General features: G+C 41.4%; 1 protein-coding gene across 13 annotated transcripts in view; it reads right to left on the bottom strand.

Annotated features, from left to right (window-relative positions):
• Positions 1-419: 419 nt before the first annotated feature.
• The window catches only part of phldb1b (pleckstrin homology-like domain, family B, member 1b), a 67317-nt gene continuing 47965 nt past the window's right edge, over positions 420-19771 (bottom strand). For 6 of the 13 annotated variants that reach the window (XM_086036453.1, XM_086036456.1, XM_086036454.1 and 3 more), the window contains 16 exons: positions 19490-19627; positions 18534-18662; positions 15971-16126; positions 15163-15273; positions 14929-15018; positions 11665-11826; positions 10222-10362; positions 8670-8762; positions 8460-8562; positions 6862-7195; positions 5765-5855; positions 5278-5424; positions 4447-4666; positions 2019-2104; positions 1845-1874; positions 420-719 (listed from right to left, as the gene is read on the bottom strand). In XM_086036453.1, coding sequence (XP_085892579.1) covers positions 579-719; positions 1845-1874; positions 2019-2104; positions 4447-4666; positions 5278-5424; positions 5765-5855; positions 6862-7195; positions 8460-8562; positions 8670-8762; positions 10222-10362; positions 11665-11826; positions 14929-15018; positions 15163-15273; positions 15971-16126; positions 18534-18662; positions 19490-19627 — 2172 coding nt within the window. In that variant the 3' untranslated portion in view covers positions 420-578. The remainder of the gene's footprint in view (positions 720-1844; positions 1875-2018; positions 2105-4446; positions 4667-5277; positions 5425-5764; positions 5856-6861; positions 7196-8459; positions 8563-8669; positions 8763-10221; positions 10363-11664; positions 11827-14928; positions 15019-15162; positions 15274-15970; positions 16127-18533; positions 18663-19489; positions 19628-19771) is intronic. The other 7 variants (XM_086036457.1, XM_086036459.1, XM_086036455.1 and 4 more) reach the window with 5 other exon arrangements.

The raw sequence follows: 19771 nt of genomic DNA, 5'->3' as shown, positions 1-19771 counted from the left end.
TCCATATTGGTCAAATCCGACCGCTGATTGAAGCCCTGAGCTGGAATGACTCCAAATAGTGTACCTGGAAGCAAACATGCACCGTTGTCAATGCCTGTGTGTGATCTGGATGGAGCATGCATACCTTCAAAGCCAACACAGCTTTCTCATGGAGCAGCACATGAGCAAAATAAGGAGGAGGATGCAGAGCTTTGCTTTACAAGTGTACCTTTTCACTGAGCATATGGCAGCTCAAGCAAATACATTGGTTGTTGACATTTGGCAAGATTTCAACAGAGTAAAAAAAAAAAACAAAAAAAAAACAAGAATTGTAATACAAAAAGATATCCATTTGGCAATATAGAAAGGCTTTCTAAAGTCTTTGAAAGGTGTACATTTTGGTTTATATACAGAGGTGTGAGAGTATGTGTGTGCTCCAGGAGCTCCCTTTTTCAATGAGTGGCGGTGAAGACACGGTGACATCATGTGATTTAAAAAAGAAAACAAACAAACAACAAAGCCGCGGACTACGAATGAGGGGGGGGGGGGGGGTGTCTTCAGAGTCCCTGCCGAAAATGAGCTTGTCACCACATGCATTGTCAGTTCAGGAATTGAGTGTACCCCTCGGCCCCTGTGACTATTACGTCCATCCAGATCCTCATGGCCTCTGCCGAGGGCGCCACTATGTAATAGAGGCGGTCGTGGGTCTTCACGCAAAACGTCAAGGCGGGGTTTGGGCTCTAAAGGACACAGACGAATGGAAGAAAAAAAAAAAAAAAAAAACAGACTTTACGTTAAATCCTCTTCACAATATTACAATAATACATACAGTATGAGAATAAAGTTGTAATGCCTCAACTGCAACGTGCTGGCCATTTCACATTTCAAACACATTTCAAGTGAAACGCAGAGAGAAAACAGCTCTGTCTCTGACAAATTCAATCAAATCAAATACCATGCAAATGTCTTGTGCAACTGCTCGCTTTTGTTTGAATAACCTTTGACCCGGCCATAAACAGTCAAGCAGATACATCGGAATGACACAAAAACATACAAAAGCAAAATGCCAACATTGGTCAAACATTAACCCAATAAATGTTGGTGAGAATATGGAAAAAATGAAGATACAAAAATGTATTTTGAGATTAAAAAATACAAAACAAGAGAGCAATACTGTAACTTTTACTTCCAGGTAGGCATTTTAGAATCTGACACATACCTTTTGAGATTATTTGAGCATTATTTGTAAGGAAACGCCACATTTTTAGGTGAGCAAAAATATTGGAACGGATACACTTGTTGTTTTTGGGATTACTCCCATTGGTGGTTAGCGACTCGTCGACATCACGCGCAACATTTTCAACCCGTATCCCACTGAGCAGCAAAGGTTAGCCGGTGTTTACGAACATAGTGAATGTTGATTGTCTCATATTCATCTGATGTCAAACACAAATAATTTCTATATTCTACAGCAAAAACTACCTTTAGAGGGGAGCGTTTATGATAATTATACAGAAAAGAGTAGCGAAAACAAAAATTATAATAGCGCTTTGAATTTTTGGACTGTACTGGACTTTTGTTTAGAAATCAAAGTCAATCAAAACATGTATCCCGCTTCATAAATGTAGGGAAATATCTTGTGCTTCATGTAAATAAATAAGAACTGGTATTCTACATGACATTTAACCGGAGTCCGGGGGAAATGGGGAGGGCCGGGGGAAACAAGCAGGATTAGCAGATCAAACAAAACACACTGGCACGGACTGAAGATTTCAGGTTTCAGTCATTCTCATTCACTGGTAGCTTTCGAACCACAGGGATGAGTGCGATTAGAAAGGTGAACAGGCAGTATGGTGGATACATACACTCGTCAGATTCAAGTTGAAAAAGCTCCTCTAGAAGCGAGAGCAGCCGGCCAAAGCAAATGTGCCAAAATAGAGGAAAAGAAAGCAAAGAACGATGTGTGCAAGACCAAGTTGAATTGAAATAATTACAAAGATAAATGAGGGGATGACATTGGACTTTAGGTAACAGCCTACCTTTGTGGCACTGCGGAGGTGATCGTAATAAACCTCTTCGATGGCCTGGAAGTATATCACGCCCTTCAGCTTGGTCTCATGTTTGTCTAAAGGAGGAAAATGGCATTATGCTTTGATCATAAGCTAAAAAAAAAGAAAAATCACATTTCAGCGGAGTCAGTCGCACTTTATCTTCTCTCATGATACATTACACGTGTTAAAAACAACAAGTCCAACTTTGATGACAAGCATGGTTGCGGTGATGGATAAAAAATGACAAGCACAGCACTTTTGGCCTTCTCTTTTCTAAGCAAAGCTGCTCTCATTGTATGTTGGGATTTGACTGGCTTGTTACGCTACCCTGGTACATCATTGCACTTTGTTTCATCAGCCACTGCAGAACTGCAGTAAGGAACCGGTGGGGAGCTCAACACCCCGTTTCTACCTCCAGGCACAAACACCCCACGAGCCAACTTAAAGGGTAGTCGGTAGAGATGCAGTACTTCATTTCGAGGAATAGTTTAACGCCGCTATTATCTGCTAATGACCTGTTTAGCATTCAAATAGCCTCGCGTTTGCATCTCATTTGATTGAGACCAAAATGCTACGTTGATTAGCTTGATTAGCGCGAATGAACAGCCCCGGCGACGCGGGCGTGTCACTTCTGCTTACTTCTCGTTCGAGGTCGAGAGATACGGGCACCTGACGCATCTCAATCAGCCTCCTCGGAGAGCGCCGCCGCGACGCGCATTTTAACGACAGCGCGAGTAATCTCTGTGCCTCCTCACTTGCAACAAGGTGCGCTTTAAGAGGCTTTAAGCGGAACCTTCAGAGGACTTCAAAGGGCTGAAAGTGAACAAGGGTCCCATAGCTCACGCCGGCACACCAATGACAGCACCGCGCACTGAAGCTCTGGATGGAGCATACATGTTCAGACATCATTCTGGGGGGAAATAGTCTGACATGTACATGTCTGACATACATTGAAACGCTTAATGTACATATTTGAAGGCCTTTTGTGCCCTGTGATGCACAAAACAAAGTCTTCAATTGAAAAGCTACACTATATGCTCTATCATGAGGCTTGTTTTTTTTTTTTTTTTTATGTTGCAGTTGCTGCCTCACTTACAGTTGTATATGCAGTGTGCATTATTATATTTATTCATTTAATCAGACTTTTATTTCTGCAGTTAGATTCAGCACTTGGGGAACATAATTACATAGACTATTGTCATTTCACGAATGTTTGTTTTGGGAAAACATTGGAAATTCCATCTAGAGCAACTGACCACAATATGTCCTCTGGTACAACCACAGTCATGAGTGACTTCTTTTTTTCTTCTTCTTTTAGCACTATGTGACCGAATATAGATAGAAATAGAATATCTGGCACCTTCCTGGGTCACAGACTCACTCAAAAATAATGTCTTATTACGCTGCTAAAAAAAATTAACATACACAGTCAATATTACTTATAAAAACAACAAACTGTATGACAAAGCACGTTAAATGCGGATCTGCATGATAGCTTACCATAGAAAAATGTGTCTGCAATCTATTTGTGGTTATGACCATACGTTAGATAAACTATTTAGATTAAAAATTCACAATAATGCTCAATTTTAATAGTTTTGTAGCGGATATTAACAGGTGGAAATAGCAGCAGCCCCTTATGATATTACGTTTAAAAAAAATAAAAATACATACACACTTGGGCAAAATTGTTGGTTCCTTTCCATTAAGGAAAGAAAAATCCACAGTAGTCACTAAAATTTCTGGCAAATAAGATGACAGTTAAAAGTTAAAATGAACAGAACATAAAAATGTGCGACTGGTCAACAGATTCTAAAGTCTTATTGAGAGTTGAAAGAATTTTTGGGTTGTGATTCCCTCTAAAGGTTTTGCAACAAAATATTAGGTTACTATTTTTGTCCATTTTTTAATTTTACTGTACCAAAAATGAAATATCTGATCAATAGTTAATGTATAGCTACTTTCTTAACAAAAATATTAATCATTTTGTCGGTTCGAAATTATTTTTGTTGTTGTCTTAAACGGGAGGGTAGTCCAAATCTTTTTCGTACAGTTTATCCTGTTTAGTGTCACAGGAGGCTGACATTTGGCAAGTGACAAAACAAAAGCAGCGAGAAGTGTGTGTGCGGGTGTGTGTGTGTGTGTGTGTGTGTGTGTGTGTGTGTGTGCGGGTGATCAACTTGTACTTATTTCTTGGAAAACTTGGTTGTTCACATTGTGTGGTGTTATTGAATGGTTACAGATGAACAAGTACCCATTTTTGAAACTTTGATTAATCTGTATGAATGGTTATTTTAGCCAAACTGGTAAAGAAAGACAAAAAAATAAGATGTGTGAAAGGAATAAATTAAAAGCATTTTGGAGTGGCAAGGAGCGACTCAAACGTACGATGAGTTTTAAAGCGAACGCTTCTTACCGACATAGTACGAGAAGGTCCTTTTGAGGCGGTCAAAGACGAACCAGCGTTTCTTCCACGACTTGATCTTGCCTCCCATCTTGACCAGGTAGCCCTTGCACATCTTCTCAGTCAGGATGATGTGGTAGCAGGTGTCCACGTTGTGGCCTGATGTCTCAATGTGCGCGCAAAGGTCAAACTCCTCCTTCCTAATTGGCAGGTAGCGTGTCATCGGACGGGCCTGGACGAATGGACAACAGAAGGGTTAAAAGTGGTGAACAATGCTTGACGGTAGCTCATCAATTGCTGGGCTTGTGTTTGTAATTAAATAACTACATGATTCATATTTTCATGTTTGCATTACTAGTGTATTAGAAACATTTTATAAAACCCACAACAGAGAAGGGGCAATACAACATATTTGTCCTTACAGGGAGCTATTCATGATATTCATCACAGCTAAAAACAGTCAACTGATAAGAACGATGATGACAAATATTCATTGGTTCTTGAGATCGTTCAATGCAGTCTGATTTGATGGATCGGATGCAGTTTGAGGCAGTTTTTAATTAGTGCTCAATAGATGTTTGAAACGGTGTTGTGTCTGGTTTTAGCCCAAAAAATGTTTTTTATATATTACCTCTGTGGGTTTAAATTAGGGATACTCTTATCTTGCAAACATGCACCAATGCGGAAAAGGTCATATGCTGTTTTTTTAAGTGACCCAATCTCAAGCGGCCGAGACTTCATTGCAGACACCTTCAGAAGCCCATGTCTGTAAAAGTCAGCTATCACTTTGGAGGAGAGGTCATTTCACGCTACACGTCTCCAATTATGTCTCCTTTGACTGACCTGAGAGAAGTTCTTGGCCCTCAACTTCACTTCCTTCTCCACCAGCTGCTGTCGGTGCAGAGTTTCATCCTGCAGTCTTTTCTCTGCTTCTTCCCTCCTTTTCCGCTCTTCCTCCAACAACTGATGGCGAGTGTAGCTCTCCTGTTCCTGAAAGAGAGCAAAATTCATTCAAGATTTTTCACAAGAGCACGTGTTAATCTTTCACCCTGCTGTCTTTGTTCTCGTCACAACACTATATCTGCATACTAGCTGACCATTCGGATGAGAATTGTAACACTGTATAGAAAATCCGTAAGGCACAGAGTGACAAAAATCAACTGATTAAAAAGGCCAATAAAAAAATGAATGAAAGGACTTATTTACAGTGTTCAATCGTTGTCCCTGATTGATCTCGTCACTACAAAAAGTCATCAATCACCCAAATCTGATTCCAAACAATCACATACGTGATTTCATAATGAGGCGCCCCTATTGTAATGACACTTACCCGAAACTCAATAAGTCTGGCTTTCTCCATCTGTGCTTCCTTCAGCATTTTCTCCATCTCTTCCATCTTCAGCGAGTCCATTCCTCCAACACTTGTGGTGGAAACAAAAACACAGCATCGTCTGCATTCAAATTGATTCTCACATATTTATGATTTTACACAGTGACGAGCAACTCTGTTACAGTGTCCTCATCAGGGTGCTTTTTCCCTTTTAAATCAGAGTAAAGGTGGCTGTGTGTGAATATGTTGATGTTTGTGCAGAAGAAATTGCATCTTCACTAGGATCACTTTGATTTTACAGTGATGCAACATGGGGTTGGAAATATGCACATTTTAATAACAGCACATGCTGTAGTGAAACATTTAACATGAACCTTTGGAATGTGATGAACTGAATTAATTCATGCATACTTTTCTTCCTATCGTGTATGAGACGATCGATGTGTCAGAAACTGGATTAGAATAAAGGCTGATACTGACTGAGCAGAAACACACAGGTTTTTCCTCTCTTGATCTTGTCCCTTGGTCTCCAGTGTGCACTTTTAATTAGTGCACGAATGCCATTAAAATTGTGTAAAATATTTTACCAATAGAGTTTTGTCTCTTGTGAGCTACAACAAAGCTGCCAACAGTGGCTTCAGCGGAGAGCTTCCTGCGGTGAACACTTTTGTAACTCAGCACACAACCTGGTTCCAACAGATGGTCCCCAAATTAAAACGTGCAGAGAAAGTCTTTAACTGGTGGGGAGCAGTCTGGGAAACGGCGCCTGTGGGTGCTTTTGTTTGTGTGCCTGACTGAAGTCGTCGTAAAATGGCTAAATGGGATTATTCCCAATCTTAGGCCCGTCTCTCGTTATTAAGAAATGAGTTGCTATAGCACTGCCCGCGAGTGAGTTATACTGTATATTGATGGCATTCACGGTTCACTACTCAAATCCACCTATTTGCAGATATTTTGTCTTTTATTTACTGAAAACCTGGCCCACTTGCCGTTTTGTGCGCGTTCTGACCTTTCATGCCTTAATTAAATCAAGAAATACTTCTATTTTGGATGACCATAACCAAGCAGTGATGTGTGGGTCAAGTTGTCATGGCTACCTGGTGAAATGCTCTGGCGAGCAGGCGGAGTTGTTGCCTGTGGACACGCTGGTGTCCATACTGTCAGAGCTCTCCAGGCTCAGCGTGTCGTAGGGCTGCTCTCCGGCTGACGCTGGATGGTGGTGTAGGATGGAGTGCTGGACCAGGGGCGGGGGGCCTGCAGACTTGTGACTCAATGTGGGACTGTAGGTCACGACCGGCGAGTAGGAGGGCGCGGAGGTGATGAGGTGAGGCTGCAAGCCATGGAGCGCCTCCCACTGGCACTGAGCCTCTGCTGCCGCTCTCTGCTTGAGCTCGGCCAGACGACGTCGCTGCTCCTCAATTACTTGCTGACCTGAAAAATGGGACATCTAAATCGCGTGCTTTTTGTTGCTGTCGAGCAGTGTTAATATACAACGATTAGCATAACAGTCAAGAAGTCAGCAGGCGCCCACGAAAGGTCAAAGGCGGCTGACTACGTTGAATTAGTTCAATACTGGCAAAATACAAGCAGCAGAAACACCAGACCAGACTAGAACCACTGCTATAAATCATGCAGCACACACCACATCTGTCTAAATTCCATCAGGTGTGATCACATATTTGATATCATGTTGCTGTGTATTCATTGTTAGACACATCTGAAATCAAGAGGCATTTTGGCCCATAACCCCAAAATATTCTAAACATGCATGATTTATCCCTCACCAAAGAAAGGCAGGGCAGTCAAGAGAGAAGATGCAAAAAAATACATCTTTGGGAGTTAATGACACACCAGGCATGGAAGAGATTGAAGGTCAGAGGCATAAATTAACACCCACCAACAGACTCGGTATGGTTAACATTGCCGGATAAGACTGTAAACGTAACAACCATGGTAGTTTTGAGGTCACACTGTTTCAAAGGCTACCTGCTGCTCTTCCCTCTATGGGTGGCTGACTGGAGGCCTGAGGTTCTAAAGTCCGCAGACAAGACAGACAGATGTCAAGAATCTGTTCATGCTGCTCTACAGTGCATACAAAATGTCTACACACCCATGTTCAAAATTCCTTTTTTTGTGATGTTTTGTGATGAAAATGAGACCAACAAAATATTTCAAAGTTTTTCCACCATTAATGTGACTTATGATGATCTGTGAAACTCTTGATTTTTTGTTTTAGTCTTAGAGAGGGAAGTAAAAATGAACAACAGAAAACACAGACCATAAGGCAAAGCCAGTAAACATTGGCAAGACATCACGAATGCCATCACCTACACTTGTGTCTGCAGAGATCGAGCCAAATGTCAATGTGCTGTAGTGACAATCAAGTATTTTATTAGGATACATTTTGATGTCATCTTGACATTCATTTATTTTCATCAAAGCTAAACTAAGGGACTGTTGATTTTGCATATCCTCCTGTGATTTATAAACAGCCTAGACATAACTTGAAGTTGTTCATTGCTAAATATTGCAATAAAATATTGTTGTGCAATGTTTCACAGACGCACTTATAAAAAAAAACAAAAAAAAAATGTCTTGATCCATAAGTGTCCAAGGAAACAAGCGACTAGAGATTCACAGCGTTTTTCTTGTAAGGTATCGTCAGATTATTGCAGTCTGTACAGCACATCTTTACCTTTCTGCTGCAGAGCGAGCTGTCTCTTGGTCTCGATGCTCTGCAGGGTGGCAGCCAAGTTCCTGGGTAAGCTGTTACAGCTTTTAGGGGTTAGAAGAGGGCTCTAAAAAGAGGGAGCAATAGGTATGTTCAGAAGATTCTTTAGCATGAGGGAGAATTGGGGAATCACTGATGAAGATTTCCCTCCATAAAGAAAAAAAAGGAGTCTACCTTGGAGCTGGTGTTGCGGCCCAATGTTGCTGCTCCCTGCTGCGGAGTCGATCCGGACTGTCCTGGATCACTGTCAAGCTTGGAGCGGAACACCTGAAGATCGGGCACAAAACAGGGTGAAGAGCTGCCGTTTGGCAAGTTGAATCCACTGTAATGCATTGGGAATCAAGTGTGATGGTCGCTCCACCAGGGAGGAGATGTTTGCACCTGCTGCGAAATTGCTGTGAGATGTTAAATAAAACAGTGCCGGCACTTTCAATCAGTGGTGCGTTTCAGGATCAAAGACGCCCGCTGACATTAGTCTGTGATTTAACAAATGGAACTTTGATGCTGCAATCACATATTGCTAAAGTGAACAGTAGAAGCTGAAGAAGAGGAAAGCCTTGATCGAACCTGACGTTTTACTTAAGCTGGTGAAAGCAGCAAAAAGCAAAAGCTTTTGATTATCACATGAGAGGGAATTTTCATGCTTTTTGCTTGCTTTTTATTTTCATGAGTGGGTGGAATGCAGCATTACTTAGCATTTGACACTAAGGGCTCTATCTGTGCGGACATCTGCAGCGGGGTGCAAATGTTGGCAGATACGGATTTCCGCGCAAGCGCCAGACTTGCTGTTTGCCGATTTGGCAAGCTGGCTGTCGTGGCGCAACAAGGAAGTGTCCTGAGAGCGCCTAGCAGAAAGCCACTTTGGTGCAGAAAGTCGATTGAAATGGAAACACCTGCTCGGGCCACATCTAAATACTGGCACAAGGTAGACCACTGGTTAGGGCTGGAACGAAAAACAATTCAAATCCGAAAATCGGTTTGGACTTGAACGATGTGAGTTTAAAATATATCAAGATACATATCGAATCATCGCTTATTGGAGAGACGTAATGCATTTACAGTACCGTCAAGTTCATTCATATGTATGTAAAATGAGAAAGTCAATGCATCATAACCTCTCAAATTGAGCCATACCATGTTGGATCGAATTGTAATCCCACTGAATCGAACTGAATCTAATCGTTCCACTTTAAAACCGAACCGTCCTTGAATCGCGTCGTGTCGCATGTATTGAGATACTATTTTTATCGTATCATCTTTTATTGCCGAGATGCACACCTCAACCGCTGGTCTAATGTGATTTTGGTGAATTCGATTGGGATAAATACTGAAGCTCTCCGGACATATTTAAGTAGCCAGCTATTAGCATCAGCTCATTCTGTATAATTGCTCACATTGTCTGTTGCCACATCATGGCTAGAGCAGTGACAATGCTCCACTCACACACGGAACGCAGAGAAGAGCCACTATGATTGCCAGCGACTAAAGTTTGCTGTAAATATTTCCACTGCGTTGCACACCAACCACCGTCCACAAAAATTTCGCCCCTGGCGAACAGTTTCTCCGCCCACCAAGCCAAATTCATCCCGTTCAACGAAAATAGGGCCTTATGTCTTTTACTAAGGGATTAAATTGCAAGGGAAAGCTGCCGGGTCAACCTTGCAGTGGCACCATAACTTCTGCAGGAAAGACACGATCAAAGGAAAAGAGAAAGAAGACCCTCTACCTGCAGCGCGGGCCTGCGGCCTGACAGCGACTTGGCTGGCAGAGGGTGAGACCAGAGCTGGCTGGAACCCGCCAACAGCTCCTGGTACCACTGTTCTAAATCTAGTTTGGGCAGTGGAGGCCTGATGCCCTCAGAATGGTACTGCAGAGCCCACCGAGCATCAGCAGCAGCAGCAGCAGCAGCAGAGACAAGGAGGTGAGGCATGCAAAAGACAGGCAAAATGAAGAGAAAACAATGCAGAGATTAGAAAGCATTTAAACCGCGAGAAGTAAAGATGAAGCATTTTACTTATACTTTGAAATGTGTTTCTTGAAGAAGGGAGGTCAACCCAAACATTTTCTTTACAATATGCTTTTTGCGCTCCGACTAATCTAAACACAGAATTATGATTACAATTGTGTTTGTGAAATATGAGTTTAGAAGCAAAATCCACCCATTTTAATCCATCTCAGGGGGCGGCCATTTTGTCACTTGCTTTCAACTGAAAATGACATCACAGTTTCTTAGGGCTCAGGTAACAACCAATCACGGCTCACCTGTTTTGTGAAGGTGACAAAATGGCCGCCCCCTGAGATTGATAAAAAAAGGTGGATTTTGCCCCTTCACTTGTAGTCCACAAACACAATATTAATTAGAATATCAAGTTTAGACTAGTGAGGCTGCATAGAACATATTATTGTAACGGAAATTTTGGGCTTGACTTCCGCTTTAATTATCTCTAGCACATTGTTCCTATCAACTGCAGAATGCTTGATACCCTCCATCTATATCCCTGTTTTACATTTCTGTATATTAATTCTACGTGTCTACTGCAATGGCCCAGTTTCTCACATGTTCTCACATTAACATGACATCTTGTTCTGTTTTACCTAATCTTTCCTTTAGTCTATCTCCCCTACAGTTTGAATTAAGAAGTGACATCCCTCCATGAGCAAAATTACAAATCACTGCAGACACACTCACTTGTTGGAATGACGGATTTTCTTACAATGTTCAGCAGAAGACTTTGTTTCTAAAGCCCCCCAAAAATACACAAAGTTGAGGATGTTGAACCATATTTGGTAACTTAAGCTGAAATCAAAATGGACTCTTCCTGCTTGTTAGTTCTCCCAACTAATTATCAAAGTAAGATAACAAAAACAAGAAAAAATCATATATTATTGTGATCTTACATTATTACAAATGTTATATTGTTTTTTCTGGGGGGAAAGGTGTGAACGTAAAATGGACTGTACCATTGGCTTGATACAAGCAGTCGCTAACATGCACCAATAATAACCACATTCATGGTTGCACCTTTACTATTCATCAGCGGGAAATGAGAAACTGATACGAGATTAAGAGAACAGACTGACATATCTAACGTGCCAGACACAGAGGATGTAGAGGGAGTTGCGCGTTCAGAGGTTATGTGAGGAGTACAGGGGGAAGGACAGCACACACCTCCACGGGGAAAGACCAGGAGGAGCCGGGAGAAGAGGGGCAGCAGGAGAAGGTTGTATCTACAGCTTCAGACTGCAGGGGATGGCGAAGTGGAGAGGTGGGGGAAGACTCCACCTTAGGCATCCCATACATGTGACTCAACTGGCTCGCTGTCACATACTCCTTCCAGAACACATACATATAAGGACGCACAAGAAGGAAGGCAGAGGAAGAGTAGAAACATCAGCAGAGAAATTTGCGAGGCAGGCCCAGCAGGGGGAGAATGCATGTTTGATATGCAGTGCTTGGACTGTACATTTACGACAGACAAATACAAACAATCCATTTTCTACCAACGCAGTAAAATATTCACGGTGCGACTGCATTAGAGTCTGTTTGCACTCATTTAAAAGTCTCTGGAATTTTCAGATTGAGATTTAGTTCAGCGGGATTAGTTCATTTCTGGGTTGGGACTGTAGAAAATGAAAAACACGCAGAAAGAAGAGCCAACATTTTTGATTTACCAAACCTATTGGTAAATTTACAGGCAGCTATCACTTCATATAGATGTAATGGGGTTTTCAACACTGACTCATTGACCGACTGATAAATTCAGTATCTTGCTCAAGGACATTTCGATACGGTCACAAGGGGATCGAACCTACAATCACTGGGAAGGGAGATGACCACGCTATCATTGGAGCCATGCCTCCCCATAATGAGATGATTATGGCTAGTAATAGTATGAGATTGGTGTCATAGATTACGAAGAATTGAGGAGAACAAGCAAAATATGACTTTATATACGATATGATTTTGTTTATTTATCTATTTGTTTGTTTTTATAACGTTGTTGTTTTGCTGAAGCTAGTCAAAAACAGCACATATTAATCACTGTTATGGTTACCTCATTTTAAACTTCACCAAATGTTTTCATTACATTTGTCACATAGAACAATACAGGCAATGACTGGTGTCTCAAATCTGGCAGTGTAGTTTGATTAGCAGCTGACCAGCAGAGGGAGCAACATCAAATGAAAGTTAAAGAGAAAGTGAAGAACGGTACAAGACAGTGGTAGTGGAGAAACCTATCGCACTAAAGAGACACGGGAAGTAATGGTACCTCACAACCGCAAGCTAAAGCAGCATCTACACTAAATGTACGGTTGTGTAAAGTGGCATGCTGCTTTCAAGGTACGCGCTACCGTTAAATCTTAAAGGCATCAGCCATCTTGTACTCCTGAACACCAGCCACAAGACGGATGAGAAGCTACAGTATGAGTGCTGCTTATGTTAAGTATATAAACAGTATATAAACACATACACACACACAAAGCTTTTCAAAATCAGGCCCATATTAGGTCACTTGTCCAGGAACACATTGTGACAAATGACAAATCAGCAGGCTAACACACATGTAGGGATGTGACACATCATTCATGTGGATAAAGTGTATTGAAAAAAACTGTGAATACGTCCTTACGTGTATGACAAGTGAGCAGTGTGAGATTATATTGGGCATAATGTTGCAATGATACTTGTGTCACTTTCATAATACTCTGCCAGGTCCAGGGCTAAACAAAGTTAAGAGAGTCTTAGTTTCCAAGAGTTACTGTAGAAATGAACAGGTTTCCACTGACATAAAGTTATTTAACCCGAACAGATGCAGTGGGTAGCTGCTAGCTTCTTAAGCCACGTTGTCAGAAGGCAACTTCCTGCAAAAGACGATGCTTGTGAATCATTGTTAAGAAGTTTAAAATGAGTCGAGTTTCCTGTCCGGGGTTAGAGCAGGAGACTGTCCCGTTAGGACAAAAAAGGCAGACCACATGCTGGACTGTCTGTCTCTGCTATGTATAATCAGAAAGTATCCTTTCCATTAAAAAATGTGAAGAAAACTCAAGAGACAAAAGTATAAAGATTGGACTGCGCAGTAATGGAAACATGTGGATGCGGTCATGAGACCAACTCCTGGTTTCAGTGTGATCAAGCAAAGAAGAGGCGAGGCTGATCTTGTTATGACGTTATGTGTGGGGGAAAAAAAAAATCACGGCTATAGCAGATGCCATTATTATTTAAACTGAGGTTTCCATCACGTGATCTTTTTGGGCACAGTGTTGGAATTCATGGCACTAATACAGTAATGAAACATATGCTATTTACACATAAATTAATTAGCATACATTTACTTGGACCCCCTATTTAACTCTTTGGTAGGTGTTGTAAAAGGCATTTAGCAGCAGTAAGACCCTCCCACCATTTTATAGGATATAATGGGGAAAGCTATCCAACTATTGCATTGCTGGAAATTAATGGAATTACTCTACATGCTGAGGCACTGCACACGTTTATCGAAAAAAACTGAAATGTGTGCCACAATTAAAGGGGAAGTCAACCCAAACATATTTTTCTGATTCTGATTAATATTGCGTTTGTGGAATACGAGCTAAGCAGCAAAATCTAGCCATCTCAGGGGGCGGCCATTTGGTCACTTCTGTCGACTGAAAATGACATCACAGTTGCTCAGGGCTCAGATAACGACCAATCATGGCTCAGCTTCAGACAACGGGTGAGCTGTGATTGGTCGTTACCTGAGCCCTGCGCAACTGTGATGTCATTTTCAGTCGACGGACGTGACAAAATGGCCACCCCCGGTGATGGCTAAACATCGGATGGATTAAACTCTTATTCCACAAACGAAATATTTATCAGAATGCCTTGTTTCAACTCTCGGGCCTGCTAGAACAGATTCTTGGAAAAAATATGGTCGGGTTGACTTCAACTTTGAAGCTGAAGGCAATAAAGTGTGTGTTTTTATCAAACAGGCAGGGAAGTTGTTGTTTTCATTATTTATGTTCGGCTTCAAACCAAATAGACACAATGGGAGTGGTACTGCGAACAGGACATTAATGGTGCACAGAGTAACGAGAAGAGCGGAAGCGTCACGCAGGGATAGTTACACTGGTTAACTGTGTTGAGCTGCTGGGGTGCAACGGGCAGAGAGGGGAGGGGTGTATATGCAACTCCTTTTTAGACAGTTAAGTTAAAGGCAAAAGTCATGACATTTTTTTAAGATGCAACGAGAAATAAAATTGGCAATGAAGTATAAAAGATGAGCAACCTCTTCAAAAAAAATCTACAAGCAATGAAAAGTTAAGACTGCACTGAAAGCGCACTAACAAACCGCACAAATGCTAGAGTCAGTCATTAGTCACCAAAGCAAGGCTGCCTTGTGTTTATGGGCATGAGTGTATCTTTTCACTGGATAACAACAGTATTAAATCTTACTTCTCTCATGGCTGTAGGGGACTTTGGAAAGCTCTTTCCTCCAGTTAAACTGTGGTACCTCTGTTCCAAAGCAGACAGCCTCTCCTTCTCCTGTATCACAAAGACAACTCTTATAAATCTATACTTCAATACATTCTACCTGTGTGTAAAATGCATTCACATCTGTATTTCTGCCAGATCTGTAGAATCCCTTCATTAGTATGAGCACAATTAGCAAACAATTGAATTGTGAACCTTTTGGAGCATTTGCAGCGTGACGGTCCTGTCTTTGGCTAGACGCTCACATTCCTGAGATGCTTGGAGGCCCAACTGGTTGGCCTGGTTCTCCAAAGCAGCCACTTTCTCCTGAATAAGCACAAATAATGTCATTTTAAGCCAAGTGAGGGCACAGTATGCAATTCTATGAAGCTCTGGTGGGAATGAAAAAAAAACGTCCTAACCAGATGTATGAGAAAAATGCTCATTTAAATATGCATAAAATACATGCATACAATGCAAAATACATGTTGGTAATATATTTAATTTTTGATAATACCTGTATGTTTTCACAAAAGATCCCCTACCCTAACGTAACAACAAAGGGTTTTAAGCAAACAACAAAATAACCCCATACTGTTGTTTTTTTTCCCCATACAAAGGGCTCTCTTCCATAAAACATTAAGACTCAAGGACGGCACAAAACTGCTGAACAAGAAACCAACGGAAAGTGCCAGTTGCCCATCCCTGATTTAAAGTATTACAATAATAATGCTTGATGGTATTGGAACTCACTAACTTCAATGTGCACATAGTCTAAATTTAAGATGTGAGGCAACTGGTAAACTATTATGTCCCTTTTTCATCAATGATTTTGGGCTAATCTAGAGGAAAGGACATTGATGTTTGCAGTACCCAGTGAAAAAACTAGCAAATTAATCCACCTCGGGAAATTTATCAGAAATGAAGGAGACACAATTTGTGACTAATTACACAAAGTGTTCACTGTTTCAATGAAGCAGTGTCCCTCCGCGATAAAGGAACGGCTGTTGTAGGGCTTCCATACCTTCCTCTTGGCCACAGTGCTGTGGTACTCGGCTCTCTCCTGCAGCAACTGCTGGCTCATTGTCTCCCTTTCCTCCTCCAAGCTGCTTTCCCTCTCAAGTTGTTGAAACTCCAAATCCTCAAACTTCTTGGTTCCTGCTTCCAGAGCTTCTCCATCCTAACAAATGGCCACGTGACAACTTGGGTTAATTCACCACCAAGCCAACTTAAAGTCATTTTAAGACAGCTTGGGTGCCAAGTGCAAAACAAAACACTTTGACTTTTACATCTGGGTGGCATGTATTAAAGAGTTAGAATTAAACTAATATTGGATAGCTATTAAAATCAATTGATATTTTGCACGAGGGAAGCCTATTAATCCATCTATTTTCACTGCCACTTGTCCCCGTCAGGGTCATACGTAGATGAGCTGGAGGCTAACCTGGCTAACTTTGGACAAGAGATGGGGTACACCATTTAGTACATCTACCTTTACTCTCTTTGTACCCTCTCTGTACTGTAGTAGGTATCTGTACTTTTAATGCCTACAACTGCAGAAATATTTCTATTTTGCAGACAGAGTCTAGAAATTGCAGCCGTGGACCTGCTGGACAATATTGCAGAGCATTAAAGTGTCAAGAGTCAGTAAACAAAATGTCACTGGCACAATATTTGTTATCATTGTAGCAAAGGGAAACACCAATGAACTTTTACTTTTGAACCAATAGTCATTTAAATAACGGGATGACGGTGAGGTAAGACACAGAACGTCTTTAGTCTTGGTCCATGTTAAAGGATTAGTGTGCGGTTAACATACGTGAGCCAGCCATGACAAATTGCTGAAAAAACGCAGATCAGAACCACACATGCAGTGCAGAGCGCGAACATGCACATGAGGCAGATTTTCCCAGGGGTGACCAGGAACCATTTGTGGGATTCCGTGTCGGCTTGCAGAAACATGTTTGTGTGGCATCGAAGGGGAAACATGTTCATCTTTGTGAAGGCCACTACAAGGACTTCTCATGAAGACAGTTGTCCATTGTTTGCAGCCAGACTCTGTCACTATGCTACAGTGCATGTTACAATACTAGATCAGTCAAAGCAGGCATTACGCCATCTCACAGGACCATGAGCATGTCATGTCATCCTAATTTATTTTTAGGCCCGCATTTCTTCAGCACCGGTGCAGCACAACAAGGGCGTCAGCAGTTGAGGTGACTTTGAGGTCAACGCAGAAGAGCGTGGCATTTTCAAAAGGATATGTCAAAGTTGGCGGGTGGGTTACTTTGTCAACTTTGCTTCAAAGTTCAGCATTCAGACTACAAAGCCAAAGAATTCTCTCAGATTTTAACCTTTCATGTTAATTTGTTTTCCAATTCCTTTTTAAGGGTGTAAGCATTTCTTTTGAAATTAAAAAGTATATATAATGAAGTCCGAACTGAGCAGGACTGACCTGGAAACTTTACATATGCAAACATAACCATGTCAACCATGTTAAGGTAATGCAGAATTTGGTTTGTTTGCATTTTAATAGATAACTGTACTGTTAGCAGTTGTGATCCAAAAATACATTTTGGGGAGGTATTTTAAAATTTTTTCATGACTTCAGATTATTGACCCCTTTGAGGCAATTTGCTCCGAATCTGTGATCAGAAACTCTGACAGCAAGGCGTGTTCCGGAGTTAAGCATTTTCAATTTTCAACAATTGCATGGTTAAAAAGAACTAATTTACACTACAGTTAAAGAAATCGAGACAGTTGGATATATACATGCACGGACATAAATTATGCAGAGAAGCCGCGAAAAAAGCATAAATCAAAGCACTCAAAATTCTCAAATTATAGAAAGTGTTTTGACCAAAATTGACCAATTTCAGAGAGAAGATGCCAGCGAATTAATTTTTTTAAAGTGTTTTCAGAGGCTTTTTGGTACCTCAGCATTTTTTTAATGTAGTGAGTAGAGGTGAGCATCTTTCCAATAAAAGACAATTCGATACGTATCTCGGTGCATTGGGTGCGATACGATTTTCACGACGGTGCGATTTTAAAGTGGAACGATTCGATTCGGTTTGATACAGTGGGATTACGATTCAATTTTATGTTATGGCTCAGTTCGACAAGGTATGATGCAATGACTTTTTTTTGTTTACATACATATAAATGAACTTGTCAGTATTGTAAATATGGCATTTACTTCAAAGATATATCTCTTGAATAAAACACGATTCAATATGTATCTCGATATATTTCAAAATGTAACGATTCGATTCGATGCACTTGCATCTTTTAAATCCAACCCGATTTTGCGATTGAAATTGTTTTTTGTTAAACCTCTAGTAGCGAGCATAAACTGTGTAACACCACTTTGTATTACGCATGGTTGGGTTATGATGATTAGTATTTGTGTAACTAAGCTCCGCTTTATATGGGAGGCAATGCCATGGACGGACTTGGGCTTTCAAAATCAGTGTTTCGGATAGAGTCCATGATTCCACTAGCGGTTTTGGGAGTGATGGCTTGCATCCAGCAGGGGGCTGCTGACTGAACTGCCTTGCTTGAGTATTTCTGCTCTGCTGACGACCCACCCTTTTGAACTGTTCCTGTAACTGTTCGCGCAGGGACTCGGGACAGTTATGCAGCTGGTTCTTCAGCTCAGCATGGCCCTCCTGGAGTCTCCGCAGGGCCCGGCGCTCAGCCTCAACATTAGCCCTCTCCTAGAAAGACAGTGCACACACCCACACAGAGTATGGACGGTGGGAGACGGGTTGGTGGAGGGATGGAGAGAGAGGGTGAGGAAAATGAGAGAGAAAGGGGACGGAAAGGGAGAGGGAGAGAGAGAGAGACACACTGCTCAAATTTCACGCCATGCAAATAAAAAGCTTAGTATGCTAGCAGCAAACCAACTGTTCTTGAGGTATCGGTTTCATTCTGAAAGTAAGTTCTACGGATTAAAATTCTTGCTAAAGATGACTTGGACATAAACAAGGAAACGGGAATTTGAGAATAATAAAAACACTGGTTTTCACCCCAAAAAATTGTAATCTTCCAACCGTTGGGAAGATGTGGGCAGAAGATGTTGTTTTTCTGTAAGCTTCTAGAAAACCCTCCTGAACCCCATTTGCAGCACAGGTGTGCAACAGAATAAAGGAGCCACCAAAGGTTAGGCCTACAAGGTCTGTTTCATGCAGGTTGTAGAAATAAAACAATGAAACACACATCAGGCAGGCAGAAAGTGAATTTAAATAAGCAGGGAAGAAATTAGAGGGTGTTAAAAGATGTCAATAAGGCAGCAGAGTTCAAATCAGAGAAACTGACCACTGCCTCGAGGTTATGCAAGCAAATTTTGACAATCCCTTAAAAGCCTTGAACATCTTACAGTTACAATGTCTCGTACTGTGAGATTCTTGCAACATCTTATACAAAGATGTCAACAGTATTGAGCCAACAGGAACTGCAGATTTATGTGATGTGAGAAATGCACAGTGTGTCTGTTTTCTCTTTCCTACAAGCAGAACAATCCTCTCTCTGAAATGATCCGTACCTTGTCTTTCTCTCGCTGGATGGCAACTTCCAGCTCATCGAGCTTGCGCTGCAGCTGACTGATGATGTCTGTCTCCGCCTCGATCTGGTCGAGTTCTGCCTGTCTCTCTCCTTGCAGCAAGGCACGCTCCATCTCAGCCTAGAGGAGTGGAAAAAAAATCACATCAAGTAATGAAGTTTGATTTTTTTTTTCCAAACATGCAAACGAATTACACATTATGTATGAACAAGTAAAAGAATAACAGTACAATAGCATAGACAGAAAATCGCATTGTAACTTTAC

The sequence above is a fragment of the Filicampus tigris genome, chromosome 7 (assembly GCF_054856515.1).
Source record: "Filicampus tigris isolate MCC_2025a chromosome 7, RoL_Ftig_1.0, whole genome shotgun sequence".
Lineage (NCBI taxonomy): Eukaryota > Metazoa > Chordata > Actinopteri > Syngnathiformes > Syngnathidae > Filicampus > Filicampus tigris.
The sequence above is the reverse complement of the archived record's forward strand: the minus strand, read 5'-3'. Positions and strand labels throughout refer to the sequence as shown.